Source organism: Cavia porcellus, unplaced genomic scaffold (genome assembly GCF_034190915.1).
Source record: "Cavia porcellus strain 051 isolate PalLab524CR breed Dunkin Hartley unplaced genomic scaffold, mCavPor4.1 scaffold_29, whole genome shotgun sequence".
NCBI lineage: Eukaryota > Metazoa > Chordata > Mammalia > Rodentia > Caviidae > Cavia > Cavia porcellus.
Window position 1 is genome coordinate 18,621,946 of NW_026947512.1, and position 13,780 is coordinate 18,635,725.

Below are 13,780 nucleotides of genomic sequence, written 5' to 3' on the forward strand. Positions count from 1 at the left end.
GCCAGGGCAGGGCTAACCCTAGACCTTGACCTCTTAATTCCTACTTCAGGCCTGTGCCCCCTGGAAGCATGGGCACGTGTGACAGGGGCCGTGTCCTGTGCTGCTCTGACTCAGAAAGGCTGACCAACTGGAGGCAGGGTAAAGAAAGGCTTTTCCTGATTTTAGATAACTTAGTCCCAAACCCCTTCCACCTCCACCCATCCTTGGCCCCACTTGCCAATTGAAGGTCCTGTTGTGCTTGGGCACTGTTTGTGGGTTGCCCTGTAGCTCCCCCAAAAGGCACATGTTGAAGTCCTAACCTCCAGCACCTCAAAATGTGACCCTTTCCAGAGTTAGGGTCTTTGAAAAGGCATTGAGATTAAATGTGGTCTTCAGGAGTGTTAGCCCAACGTGATGAGCATCCTTAGGAAGAGAGGGGATGAAGACACAGGGGACAACCAGGGGAAGACATGGAGCAGCCTCAGAAACAGCCAGCACCCACTGCACCTTCTCCGGGACTTCCAGCCTTCCAGATCATGAAAAAACAAATGTCACTGAAGCTGTGCAGCCTGTGGTGCATCATCCCAGTGGCTCCGGAAAACCAGCACAGGCCCTTGCGGCAGCCCTGTCCCCTTGCTGAGCTTCAGTGTATCATGCAGGAGCTAAGCCAAAATTTTTTGGGTCCAAAAATGCTCAGTAGATTTCTAAAAAGATGAGAACGCCCCCAGACCTTTGACCCCTCTGTGTCCCCAACATACCCAGTTCCAGATTCATCAAGTCCTTAGAATGAGGGAGGTGTCCCCACAAATCCATAGCCAATCTCCCCACGTCAGGGCTTTTTGGCATGGCTAGCATCTGCTTCTCATGAGTGATGGAAAGATAAGCTGCCTTTGGGGCAACTGAGGGGATGAAGAGAGAAGAAGATATAGGAGAAAACAGACAGATTCATACCTCGAATGACAATCCTGCCACACATACGACTTTTGATTTCTGCTGCTCTGGAGTCTTTACCTCTGCCACTCATGGTAGCAGGTCCACAATGGCCTCTGAGCATCCTAGGACACATTGCTGCCACAGCCAATTAACACAGAGTGTGGGGTACCAGAGACCCTGGGAGAAGCTGAACCTGGGATCACATGGACTCCCGAATTCCACCCCAGGCTGACACCCCCATTGAAGTAGTGGAGGGGTGCAGGGTGGAGAAGGAATGGCTTGTTACACATGCTGCTTGCTCTGGGCATGCCTATTAACTCAGGCCTTATCATTGGGTCCTCAGACTGGGCAGGGCAGGGCAGATCTAAGCACCGGAAGAGTTGGTTCCCCTGCTCTGTGTGAAAGGAGAAAAGAGGAGGAAGACGGGCCTCTGCAGGAGAAAAGCTGCTGCTCGGACCACGATGAAAACGTTTCTGCTGTTACTGCTGGTGCTCCTGGAGCTGGGACAGGCCCCAGGAGCCCTTCACAGGTGAGGTGGTATCCCAGCCCTGCGCTCAACTGAGGGACACCCTCTCCCATGCAGGGCTGCCTGGGGAAAGAAAGCTGATGGGGAGGGAGAGAAGAGAAGAGGAGGGAGAGAAGAGGAGAAGAAGATCCCTGGGAAGGTTTTCCGGTGGCCACGTGTGGCCTTGATCTCCAGCCCCCAGTAAGTCAACCCCTGGTTCCACCTGCAGTGGAGGCACTGCCTGCACCTCAGGTCGCTGCTTAGCTTGCAAAAGACCAGGAGCCTGCAGCTGTGGTGTGTAGCTCGAAAGCCTCACATAATTTCCTCTCAAATATAACTGGATGTCACTGTCCCCAGGAGTTCCTCTGTACCTTTAAATCAGCCCTTCAAGGGATTCAGGTAAAACTGTAGATCATTCTGACTCTCATACCTCAGAAGACCTCACAGAGCCCAGGGGGAGAGCCTTGCCCACTCTGAGATTCTGAGAGTCCTCAAGGCCCAGGATAGCAGGCTGGGGTCAGAGAGAGACCCTTCAGGTCCCTCTGGGGTTATTCACTAGTTATCCCAGAGAGAATGCAGTGGGAGGGGTGGGAGGAGAAGAGGAAGGCTGGGCTGTACCCCTCTTTATACTGGCTTTGTCTATAGGGTGCCCCTCAGCCGGCGTGAGTCCCTCCGGAAGAAGCTGCGAGCCCAGGGACAGCTCACTGAGCTCTGGAAATCCCAGAACTTGAATATGGACCAGTGCTCCACCATCCAGAGTGCCAATGAGCCCCTCATCAACTACCTGGATGTGAGGCCTCCCGGGATGGGGGCTGGGGAGAGGGAGAAAGACAGCTTTAGCCACTTCAGCCTCAGCCCTGAAGACCTTTGCAGATTCTGCTACTTGGGTGATTTGTATGGTCTGATCCCCAAGGCCTCAGTGCAGAGAGCTCTCTGCAGGAGGAAAGGGGTGAAGGTGACAAGCACCCAAGAAGGGAAAAGCCTGATTCTGCTCTCAGATGGGCAACTTACAGGTTCTGACATTAGGCAAAGAGCTTGGCTTCCCCAGCCCCGGTTCTCTGATCCGTAAAATAGACCCACTTCCCTTGCCTTGCTTATAATGTTATTAGGGAAATCAGGATAATATGAGTAAAATCAAATCCAGTCACTAGGGGCTTGGCTTGGCTTCTCTCATGCCCCTCTCTTGGGTCCTCTTACATTTTCTTTCCTAAGTTCTCTAAATTCCAGTTCACAAACTCCAGCTCTGGGCCTTGACATCCCCCTTGGACCCTGCCGGACACTCTCCCCTCCTCACCACCCAACCCTCCTTCCCTCCTCCCTTCCCTGCAGATGGAGTACTTCGGCACTATCTCCATTGGCTCTCCACCACAAAACTTCACTGTCATCTTCGACACCGGCTCCTCCAATCTCTGGGTTCCCTCTGTCTACTGCACCAGCCCAGCCTGCCGTAAGTAAGACCAGGAGACCCAGTGGGAAGCAATGTGGCCTGTCCTAGGAGGGCAGGTCTGGTTCTGTAGGGGTGAGGGACTTAGGTTCCCGAAACCGGCCCTCCCCACCACATCAACTTCCCACCCCATCTCTGGATCTGCCAGGAGCTGCTTACTATCCAAATAGGGCTAGGTCAGGAAGAGAGATAAAATTTGGCTGCTATACAAAGTAGCAATTTTCATACTGGTCATGATTAATAGGGAGAAAATTAGCCACTGAAAAGAGAAATCTTTAAGTTGATGACTCACTTCCTTTGGAACAGCCAAGTGAATATAGGAGAAAGTTCCATTTGACTGAGTCTTTCTAGGCAGGTAGATGGGTGGGATCCAAGGAGCTTTGGCCTTTCTCCCACAAAGCTAGGGCTTGCAGGGCACTACAGCATGTGTGTCCATTAGGAAGTAATTTAGGGGCTTCGGTGAAGACTGGAAAAAGAGCAGAAAGATGTCTTGTTCTGAGAAGGACAATTCCCAGGGACAGAAGGTTTCTGGAAGTTTTGAAGTTAGGAGTTCCCAAGGTTGGGCAGAGTTGGGAGTAATTTCCTGGAGTGGTAATTGTTTACCCCTCAGTTTCTTTGAAGGCAAGCTCTGACCCATACTATGTCTGGAGCTGCTTCTGGCGCCTGATAAATGGTGCTTATCTTGGTGTGCCTCATGAGGTCATTGCGGGCAGTCAGGTTTGCCCAGGAACAACCATTTGGTTCCAGGTGGCCACACCTGTAACTTGGGGAGAATGTGACACCTCACTGGAGAGTGCCATTGCCAGCCTTTCCAGGGGTCCCCACGCAGTATCAGAAGCTGAAGGAAGAGACCCTGCATCTCTGGGGCAAGGATGAGTGCAGTGAGCTGGGTCTTTGCTTTCCAGAAACGCACCCCGTGTTCCACCCTTCCCTGTCCAGCACCTACAGGGAGGTGGGGAATTCTTTCTCCATTCAGTACGGGACCGGGAGCTTGACTGGGATCATCGGAGCCGACCAAGTCTCTGTGAGTGTGACCTCTTCACCTTTTCTTCTTTGCCCAGAAGCTTAGAGGACAGAACACTGTTTGGAAGTCTTAAGGGGGCACTGTCAGATCTGCCACAGGAAGAGGTAGAAAGAGGAGAAGGGCTTAGATTCTAGGGAAGAGAGAAGCAGCCACAACCCCTTCCCAGACAGCGGCAGGGGATCTGTCGGCTCACACCCCTGGCCCTACAGGGCTGGCTCAGGGGTCTCTCACAGGAAGCACTGCCCTGTGCATGTCACCTGTGGTAGGGCTGGTTCACCAGTCTTCAGGCACATGAGGAGGCCAGACAGAAAGATAAAGAAGTCCAAGGCACAGGGCAAGGACTTATCACTGAGGACTCAGTTAATGAAGGGGGGACAGGGTTGGAAATAGAAGTTCAACCTGGGCCACAAGGCAGAATGCAGAGGTCAAAATAAACACCCAAGGACTTGCTAGCTGCCTCTCAAACTCTCCTTGACCAAAGGACCAAGGAGTCTTGGGTCTCTAGAATCAGACTGATGTGAAAACAGAACCCAGAGAATCCTGGTGCTCCTGGGGACCTCACACGGGTTTATGGGCTACAGCGCATATGCAGGTCTTGGGGAACCTGAAGTGGATCTGCTTCCTAGAGCATCACTTCTGTTTTGGGGTCACCTCAAACTGGTAGGGCCAAGCCTCCATCAACATCCTTTCAAAGTGAACAAGGATAGGATGCATTATTAGGTGAAAAAAATGCCAAAGCAGAAAAACACTTTGTATGATGTAAAGAATGATACATGCAAAATCCACAGATAAAAGGAAACACTACAGGAATCCTGTGTGTATTTAAAAATACATTGTACATGTATATGTAAAAGTACATATAACTCTTCAGAAGGCTACATTCCAAGATGACTACTGTAATGACTTCTGGAAAGCAGGGAAGGGAGGGAAACTGGCATGGACAAGAGAACCCAGCCCCCTGTTGGCATGGGGGGGCAGCCACACCCTCAGCAATTCCACCTTCCAGGCTTCCCCATTTAGTGCTTCTGGCTCCAGGGCCAGATGTATGCACATCTGTGACAAACAGGCTGAGATTCTGCTGCAGGACACCCCTCGTCATAGAGGTTGAAGGTTTGGGCTGTTAGAGAACAATGGGGATCCCCATTCACCCTCATGGGTTCCAATTCACCCTTCTTCCACTTAATGTCTGTCTTCTTTTTCTGCTGTCAAAACTGCAGACCCTGGGCTGCAGCCACATTATGGTGGTTACATTCCACAATACGGCGTTTAACTGACACTATGATGGCAGATAGTCAGTGACCTATATGTAAAACTTGCCAAAATTTGTGGACGCTGTCCTTAGGTGATAATTAAAAGCTGAAGTGCCTATAACAGAAAAATCAATGATTTAAGCATCTATGTCAAGCAACAAAACACAAGAAAATCACTATCAAAAAACATCAATCCAAACCCCCCAAAAATAGAAGAAAAGTGTAATAAAGGGGAAAAAATAAAACAACTAGGAAAGTCATTACAAAGAAAACCAATAAAACCCAAAATTAACCCTTGCAAAGAATAACAAAACTGATAAATCTCTAGTATGACTAGTTAAGAAAAATGAAAGAAAATACAACTTAATATCAGCAACGAAAAGAGGATATTACTTACAGACATTAAAATAAAAGTATATCAAGAATAGTTTTATTGATGAATTTTAGAATTTAAAGAATAGAGAAATATATTGAGAAACATTATATCAAAACTGACATAAGGAAAAAGAGAATGTAAATACTCCAGTGTCTATTGTAAATATTGACTGTTGAACATATTTCTGCAAAGAAAACTCCAGAGCCAGGTATCCTCACTGGTAAATTCTTCTAAACATTTAGAAAAGAAGTAACATCAATCTTGTAACACTCTTCCAGAGAGTCAATAAGCGAAGAACATTTCATAATCCATTTTATAAAGCATAACTTTAATGATAAATCCTGGAAAAGATAAGAATTAGATATTCTCTTATGAATGTGGATACCAAAGTTCTAAACAAAATATGTATTAGTAAATAAAATCTTGTAATGTACAAAAGGATAATACATTTCAACTAAGAGTCCTCTCTTGCTAAGAATTTATCGTCTAACAAAATAAAAATAGAAGTCATATGATAATCTCCATTGGTAAAACTCAACATCTATTCATGACTTTAAACAAACTATGAATAAAAAGTAAGTTTCTTCATCTGATTTTTTTAAAAGCCTACAAAAAGTCCCACAGCAAACTTTATGCTTACTGGTAAAGTGTTGAGTCTTTTCTCTGAGACCAAAAATGAGACAAGAATGCTCCTTTTTCTTACTTTTATTCAATTTTGTGCTTAAGATCCCAGCCAGTGTAACAAGGCAAGAAAAAATAAATTAAGGGCATTAAGGTTGGATAGAATAAAAACACTTTCATTAGCAAAAAATTCTATCTGTAAAAAAATGTTTTAAAAATTACAGACAGAACACAGGGATTATAAATAAGTAAATTTAGTAGAGTTGCTGAGGTCAACTATAAAAATCATCTGAATTTCTGTGTAGCAGGAAAAATTGAAAACAGATTTTAAAGACTGTATTTATATCACCAAAAATATCAGTTAAGCAGAGAATGATTGCCTATTTCTATTATCCCAGCACTCTGAGCAGCTAAAGCAGGAAGATCTCAAATTCTTGCCCAACCTGGGCAATTTAGCAAAATCTCTCTCAAAATAAAAACTAAAAAGGGCTGTGAAGGCATTGGAAAGTTTTTACGATGAATAAACATCAACCATTTTGAAGTAAATTTAGCAAGATACATACAAGACCTCCGTTCTATAATCTGTAAAACATTATTGAGTATTAAAAGAGCCACATAAATGGAAAGATAAATCATGCTTGTAAATTAAATGACTCAGTTTTATAAAGAAGTAAAAAAAATTTCAAAATGATCTATACATGCAATATTACCTCAATCAAAACACACCAACCAAAACAATGGCATTTTTGTGAGTAATTAACAAGGTGATTCTAACATTTATATGGATGTAATGCAATACACCAAGAATATCCTGATAAAGAAAAACACAGCCAAATATTAACACCTACTTAAAGCTATATTTAGTGTTACTGAAGTTACAAAGCAATCAGAACTCTCAAGTTATTGATAGTAGAAACACCAGTGTTTTAGAAAACTCTATAGTACAGTTTTTCAGTAGAACATGTTTATGCCCTATGATCTTCAGTGTTTACTGAGATTACAAAGCAATCAGAACTCTCAAGTTATTGATACTAGAAACACCAATGTTTTGGAAAACCCTATAGTACAGTTTTTCAGTACAACATGTGTATACCCTATGATCTTCAGTGTTACTCCTAGGCATATGTCCAACAGAAGTCACACGTTTCCCTCAGATGAAATACATTAATAACACTGCTAGTACTAGTCAATCACAGGAATCAACTGAAACATCCGTGTATAGTAGAACGGGGTAAGTTATAGTGATAGGTTCATACCATCGAATAATAAAGTGAGAAATGAACAAATTATGGAAGCATTCAGTGTTGAGCGACAGAAGCTGAATATCAGCATCGTACTGGTTGACTCAACTTGTATAGAATTAAAAGCCGGCAGAACCAATATATGTGTTGGAAGTCAGGAGGGTGGTACTCTCGGCAAGTGAGGCAACGACTGACTGGCAGAGTGTATGAAGGGGCTCTGGGGCTAGGGATGTCTTGTTTCTTGGTTTTGGAGCTAGGTTACATGCGTGTGTAAGGTGTATGAAAGAGTATCGAACCATATACTTATAATTTCTGTATTGTGTTTAGTTCCTTCAAATTTAGATAAAGAAATGAAGAGGGTGGGAATTTGGCAACAATCATTGTATCCATTTAATCAGGAAATGTTGAGGAAGGGAGAATCAGCTGCAGGACGAGGGAGAACACAGGAATCTGAGACCCTCCGTCAGGTCCTCCCATTTAATTCTCCTGTGGGCCTTTTCCATCAGGTGGAAGGACTCACTGTGGTTGGCCAGCAATTTGGAGAAAGTGTCCAAGAACCGGGCAAGACCTTTGTGCATGCAGAGTTTGATGGGATTCTGGGCCTAGGCTATCCCTCCTTGGCTGCTGGAGGGGTGACCCCTGTGTTTGACAACATGATGGCCCAGAACCTGGTGGCTCTGCCAATGTTTTCTGTCTACATGAGCAGGTAAGTCCTGCTGAGCCCACCAGGTCCAGCTGCTGAAGACTCCTAGGGGACAGTGTAGGACAATAAGCTTAGCCATCAAAGATCTGTTTGGATCTCTTGCTTGGCCTGTTACCAGCTGAGTAATCCTGGGCACACAAGCTCTCTGAATTTTGAGGCATGGTATCTGCCTCAAAAGGTCATTGTGATACATATTTTGTAAACTTTAGCACGATGGGTTGAATTTCTTGATCTCTGTAATTGGTTACTGATTCATGCAATTGATATCAAGCTTTTATTATATGTTGAGCACGATAGTAGACACTGGGACATAAAGAAAGAAGAATAGTTCACACAGTTGGGGGAGGCAGGCAAAATTATAAAGCAAGCCAACAATAAAATAATTATATACTAATGGGTATATTCTTACCACAGAATATTATTTAGTCTTGAAAAAGAAAGAAATTCTGTTACACACTAGAACATGTATTAACTTTGAGGGCATTACACTGAAAGAAATAAGCCGCTCACAGAAAGACAGATACTATATGATTGTACTTTTACAAGGTACCTTAAGTAATCAAATTTACAAAGGCAGAAATACAATCAGGGTTACCAGGGACCAGTGGAAGAGGGAGAAAGGGTTCTTGTTTAATGAGTATACAAAGTCTTGGTTCTGCAAAATACAAAGGTCCTAGAGACTGGCTTTAAAACAGTGTGATTGTTCTTAGCACTTCTGAGCAATGCACTCAAAATCAGGTGACAGTAGCTTCTATATTACGTGCATACTACCACAAATTACAAAAATATAGTTACAAATTACACATAGAAGTTGAAAAGATATTGGGAAAGATCTAGCTACTACCTACCTACTTTATGACAGGTCACCTCATCTTCTTCCCCGCTCTGAAAGGAGCTCTCATATCTCTCAGACCCTTTCCCAGGCATGCCTGGCTTGAATTCACCTCTGATGGGTCAAGCCCATGTGCCCTGTCTTGTCCCACAGTAAGATCCTGAAGTCGCTCTCTTGAGCTGTGCTGTGTCCCCACACGACTGTGGCTGAGACCAAGCCCAGGCAGCTCTGGAGACAAGGCAGGGCTTCTACTTCTGCCCAGCCTGTTTGGAAGCTCAAGCTGTGGTCTGCAATAGCAAGGTTTGCAATCAGCCTGGCCCCGACTTAAGTCCCATGACTTACATGGCTTAGTCTCCCTAAGTCTGTTTCCTCAAATGGACTCTAGGTGAGGTCTAGGTTGAGTTATGGGACAGGTAAAATTCTTATTACGATATCTGGTCCAAAGGCCACAGACCAATGTTAGTTCCTTCCCCCTCTTGGTCTCTAACACCTAAAATTCTTACACATACTCAGTTCATCCCTCCATTACCATCCTGCCTGGGACGGCTCTGAATTTTGTGTTTTTATGACCCTTTTCCTTGAGAAAATGAATTTATTTTATGTCTTATTTTCCCAGAGTAGTGCTAACATAAGAAATCAGTACCAGTAAAAATTAGTCACTATTTAAGTTCCAATAAATGAGGTTGCATTCAAAATATCTTCTTTGTCTTGACACAAAGGAGTGAATAATACAGAAACCCCAATGCCACTCCCACTATATGGGGGCAGATAATCTGGGGAAATGCATCTTTGGGGTGTGCTTCAGGTCACACCCAGCATGGTCCTGGCCTCGACATTGCACAGCTTCTGTGTGTCCAGACTCTGGGGCTCCATTTCCCACCTCCATGACCTTTTTGTCCAAGAAACAGAATGACTTTCACAAATCACTGAGCAGAATGCTAAGGGGCACACATTGCCCGTGGTGGAAAAGCCACTGGGCTGGTTCCAATTTCCAGTTCTGCCCTGAAGCAGCAGTAAGCTTCAGGCAAGTGGTATAAGCAGGTTTGCATAGTGCCAGGTGGAATGTATCAATAATCCCCTCAACTACAAAGTGGAATGGAGAAATTATGCTTGAACCAATGTGTGGTGGTTGGAGGTCCCAATGGGCAAGACCAGGCTGATGCTTCTGCCCTGTCTACCTGGCATGAGTGCCCAGACCATGGAGCAAAGAGTCCTAGCTAAGGCTACCTGCACCTTTCCAAGGCCACTCCTTTACTAAGTGCCTTTCCATGCAGTAACCCAGGTGGCTCAGGCAGTGAACTGACCTTCGGAGGCTATGACCCCTCCCATTTCTCGGGGAGCCTGAATTGGGTCCCAGTCACCAAGCAGGCCTACTGGCAGATTGCCCTGGATGGGTGAGTATCTTGCATGAAACTGTTGCAGTTCGATAGAACTCTCAAAATCTCCCAATCTCAAACTGGATTCAGAGGGTGACACTGCTGGTCCCTAGGAAAGATACTGGGCCGCCCTACTTGTGTGGGTTGGAGGTAGAGGTACCAAATAAAGGAGCAGAAAGGGCACAGGCCACTTATGCCTGTGGTCATCTCTACTGCAGACAGTGAATAGTGGCATGCAGCCTCCTCCCCTTCAACCATCTAACCTTAAACAAACACACAGCCCTGAGCCACATGGGAATGTGGAGGTGGATTTTGTCCTCATGAAGCTCATAGAGAAGACAAGGCATGCACACAAATCGCTGCCACATGAAGTGAAAGCAGTCAATGCCCCAAGATAGAAGCCACCAAAGGACAAGACTGCTTCTATCTGAGGACCCCTCAAGGGTTTTGTGGAAGCAAGGTCTTGAAACTGAGCCTTGGGGACAGAGCAGTTGGGGAAGTGGGACCAGAGGCTCACTTCATACCCGTAGCGCTGGGCTAGACAGTGTAGGAATTCAAAAACGGGAGCTTTGGTTTCAATTCCTGCAAGGTGTCAAGTGTTTAGGATAAAAGTCAAAGGCTTCAGAGCTCACTGTCTCATGCGGGCTTTTTAAGACTGCAGGAATTTACCCATGTGGGGTCATGATATCATTTTAGGGATACTGACCTTCATTTTTCGAAAGGAATACAGCAGGAAATATCAGTGTATTTCATGAGAGAAAGATAGAGACAGAGACAAAACTATGGCAAAAAGTAAGTATATTTCATATAGCAGATCTCAAAAAACCTTTGAGAAATATATAGTTGGCAGGAGAGATGTGTTAACAGAAATCATTAACATGACGTGCCTGGAGTTCTCCCTCTGGAGCCTGATGGGGAGAATTGCCAGGGACCCCAAGGAAGGGAGGTTGACAGCAGTGCCTTTTGCTCCCAGAATCCAGGTGGGGGACAGTGTGATGTTCTGCTCCGAGGGCTGCCAGGCCATTGTGGACACAGGAACTTCCCTCATCACTGGCCCTCCTGGAAAGATCAAGCAGCTGCAAGAAGCTCTCGGGGCCACATACGTGGACGAAGGAGTGAGTGCCTGCCCGGGCCAGGGGTACGGGGGAAGGAGAGCTCAGGCTGCTCTTGGGAGCCACTGAGTGCACCCCCATGTTCTGCTTTAGTATTCTGTGCAGTGTGCCAACCTCAACATGATGCTGGATGTCACTTTCATCATCAACGGGGTCCCCTACACGCTCAACCCAACCGCCTACACCCTGCTGGTAAGCTGGGTTTCCTTATCGGCATGTCAAGGGCCTTCCCCACGCCCGTCACTTCCCCTTTTCAAACGGTCACCCACACTTACAGCTGTGTCTGCCTGAGCCCCCCTCCCACCTCATCCTGCTCTGGTGGTGTGACATTCCCTCCGAGAGGGACACGCTGCCCATGGTGGAAAAGCCACTTCACTGGCTCCAATTTCCAGTTCTGCCCTGGAGCAGCAGCAAACTTTGAGCAAGTGGCATAAGGAGGTTTTCACAGTGTCAGTGGGAAGTTCTCAGTGGACAGTTTTAATCTCCTTAGCTACCAGGTCCAGCTGGACACACTGTGGGCCCATTTCCTAGATGAGGGTATGAAGAACTGGCAAGTTAAGTAAATGGCTCAGGATCTGAGCTGCTTGGGGAGGGATGTGGGATAAGGTTATACTGCTCACAGCATGTGAATTCACATTCCTCCTCAAGCAAGAAAATGGCTTTTATTGCAGTAAATTGTCAAGATTGGAGGGTGAGGTGGAGAGGAGATTCCTGGGCATTTGGGAAACTTATGATTGTTTCACAGCACCATTGACCTAGATTTTCAGGGTTGAGATTCTTCAGCAACACATTTTCCCCAGAGTCACCTTTGTACCGGGGTGTCTGTGGCAGAATAGAGGGGTTGAGGTTTAGAACAGCAGCGTTAGCCTTACCCCTACGTCTTGAATATCACTATCTCCTTCTCAGAGCTCCTCGTATGAACAAACAGTCCAAGTAGATGCAATGTTTGCTTTAAAATACAGCTTCATGTAATCTCTGGCGGCAGAGGAAATGTGGACTCTCCTGGTCCATGAAGGGTGCTGTAGGATCTGTGAATTCTGAGCCCTCTGTCATTTCCAACCCCCATCCCCATCAGCAACCTCAAATTTCAAATGATTGCTGAAAAGACCACACCCATCTTGTAGATTCCAAGACTTTACCAAACTAAAAAACAAGAGTGGGGGTCCTTCTCTCAGAACAAAGGAAACCAACTTGCCACGTGTCTAAAAGGGTTCAAGCAAAAATTCTTCCCAGAATATCAAGAAACAATAGCAGTGGCTAGCCATTTATGAAGCAACTTCTCTCCTGAAGCTAAGCATGGTGACACACACCTGTACTTCTAGCATTCTGCGAGGCTGAGGCAGGAAGATCACAAGTATAAGCCCAGGCTGGGCAATTTAGTGACCACTGACACTGTCTCAAAATGAAATCTGAAAAGGGCTAAAGATGTAGCTGAGTGCACACATCCTAGGTTCAATACCCAGAATCGGGGGGAAAAAACAAAAAGCTCTCCCTGAGCTTTGCTAGGATCTAAGGAATATAGGCCCAGGATTTCTATTTCTCTTCCAGCCCTGCAAGTAACATTTCAGTTTTCCCAGTTGTAAAATGGTTGGGCTGGAGCAGGGCGGTGGGGTGTAACAGACAGGTCTCAGGATCACAGAACACAGATGATGAACTTGTGCAAACAATGCTTTATTGAGGAAACTAGGGCACGAAGGCATAAAGCAAGCGGGAAAACCCACCAGCCAAAATATCAGCCCGGCGAAGCTGCTTAGTGCTGGCCACTGCCAACACTCAGGACAGCCTCTAGGTGGCGCTCTTCCCTTCTTCTCTGCATGCCTCTTACACCCTTCTCGACCCACAGGACTTCGTGGACGGCATGCAGGTCTGCAGCACTGGCTTTGAAGGACTTGAAATCCAGCCTCCAGCTGGACCCCTCTGGATCCTCGGGGATGTCTTCATCCGGCAGTTCTACGCCGTCTTTGATCGTGGGAATAACCGCGTGGGGTTGGCCCCAGCAGTCCCCTGAGTAGAGTTTTATGTCCCTGCCACCTGACACTTGTGGGCTTGTTAGGTTGGGGCATTGTTTACACTAAAAAAAAAAAAATTCATTTTCAGTAGAATGCTGACATTCCCAGAGTTACAACCTGAATTAGGACTGAACAGACAGTGACAACACATACACAGTCTCACACATCCACATCTCCACCATCATCATCATAATGGAAACATTCAGTTATATTTCCATATTTGTCATTGCTTTTGCTGATTATTTTACCATAAAAATCTCCAAATATATATTTGACAGAGGTGACAATAAATCCCTGGCCACTCCAGCTAGCTCCCTTTTTGAGCACCACTGCCTACTTCCCTCTCTCGTTGCACATACCTGGGTTATTCTGAGG

The 13,780-nt window shown here is 45.9% G+C and overlaps 1 protein-coding gene across 1 annotated transcript; it reads left to right on the plus strand.

Annotated features, from left to right (window-relative positions):
* Nucleotides 1–1,329: 1,329 nt before the first annotated feature.
* On the plus strand, nucleotides 1,330–13,495 carry Ctse (cathepsin E). The gene is made up of 9 exons (NM_001172937.2): nucleotides 1,330–1,441; nucleotides 2,063–2,207; nucleotides 2,747–2,864; nucleotides 3,767–3,885; nucleotides 7,880–8,079; nucleotides 10,183–10,302; nucleotides 11,258–11,399; nucleotides 11,490–11,588; nucleotides 13,240–13,495. Exons 1-9 carry the CDS (start codon nucleotides 1,374–1,376, stop codon nucleotides 13,402–13,404), a joined length of 1,176 nt encoding a protein of 391 aa, NP_001166408.1. The 5' UTR covers nucleotides 1,330–1,373; the 3' UTR covers nucleotides 13,405–13,495.
* The last annotated feature ends 285 nt before the right edge of the window (nucleotides 13,496–13,780 follow it).

What these genes read in the sequence shown, in the direction of transcription:
- Ctse (NM_001172937.2), top strand. Translation starts at nt 1,374, where the DNA reads ATGAAAACGTTTCTGCTGTTACTGCTGGTGCTCCTGGAGCTGGGACAG. An exon ending in GCCCCAGGAGCCCTTCACAG is followed by an intron (nt 1,442 to 2,062) that starts GTGAGGTGGTAT and finishes CTTTGTCTATAG; the next exon opens with GGTGCCCCTCAGCCGGCGTG. An exon ending in CCACATACGTGGACGAAGGA is followed by an intron (nt 11,400 to 11,489) that starts GTGAGTGCCTGC and finishes GTTCTGCTTTAG; the next exon opens with TATTCTGTGCAGTGTGCCAA.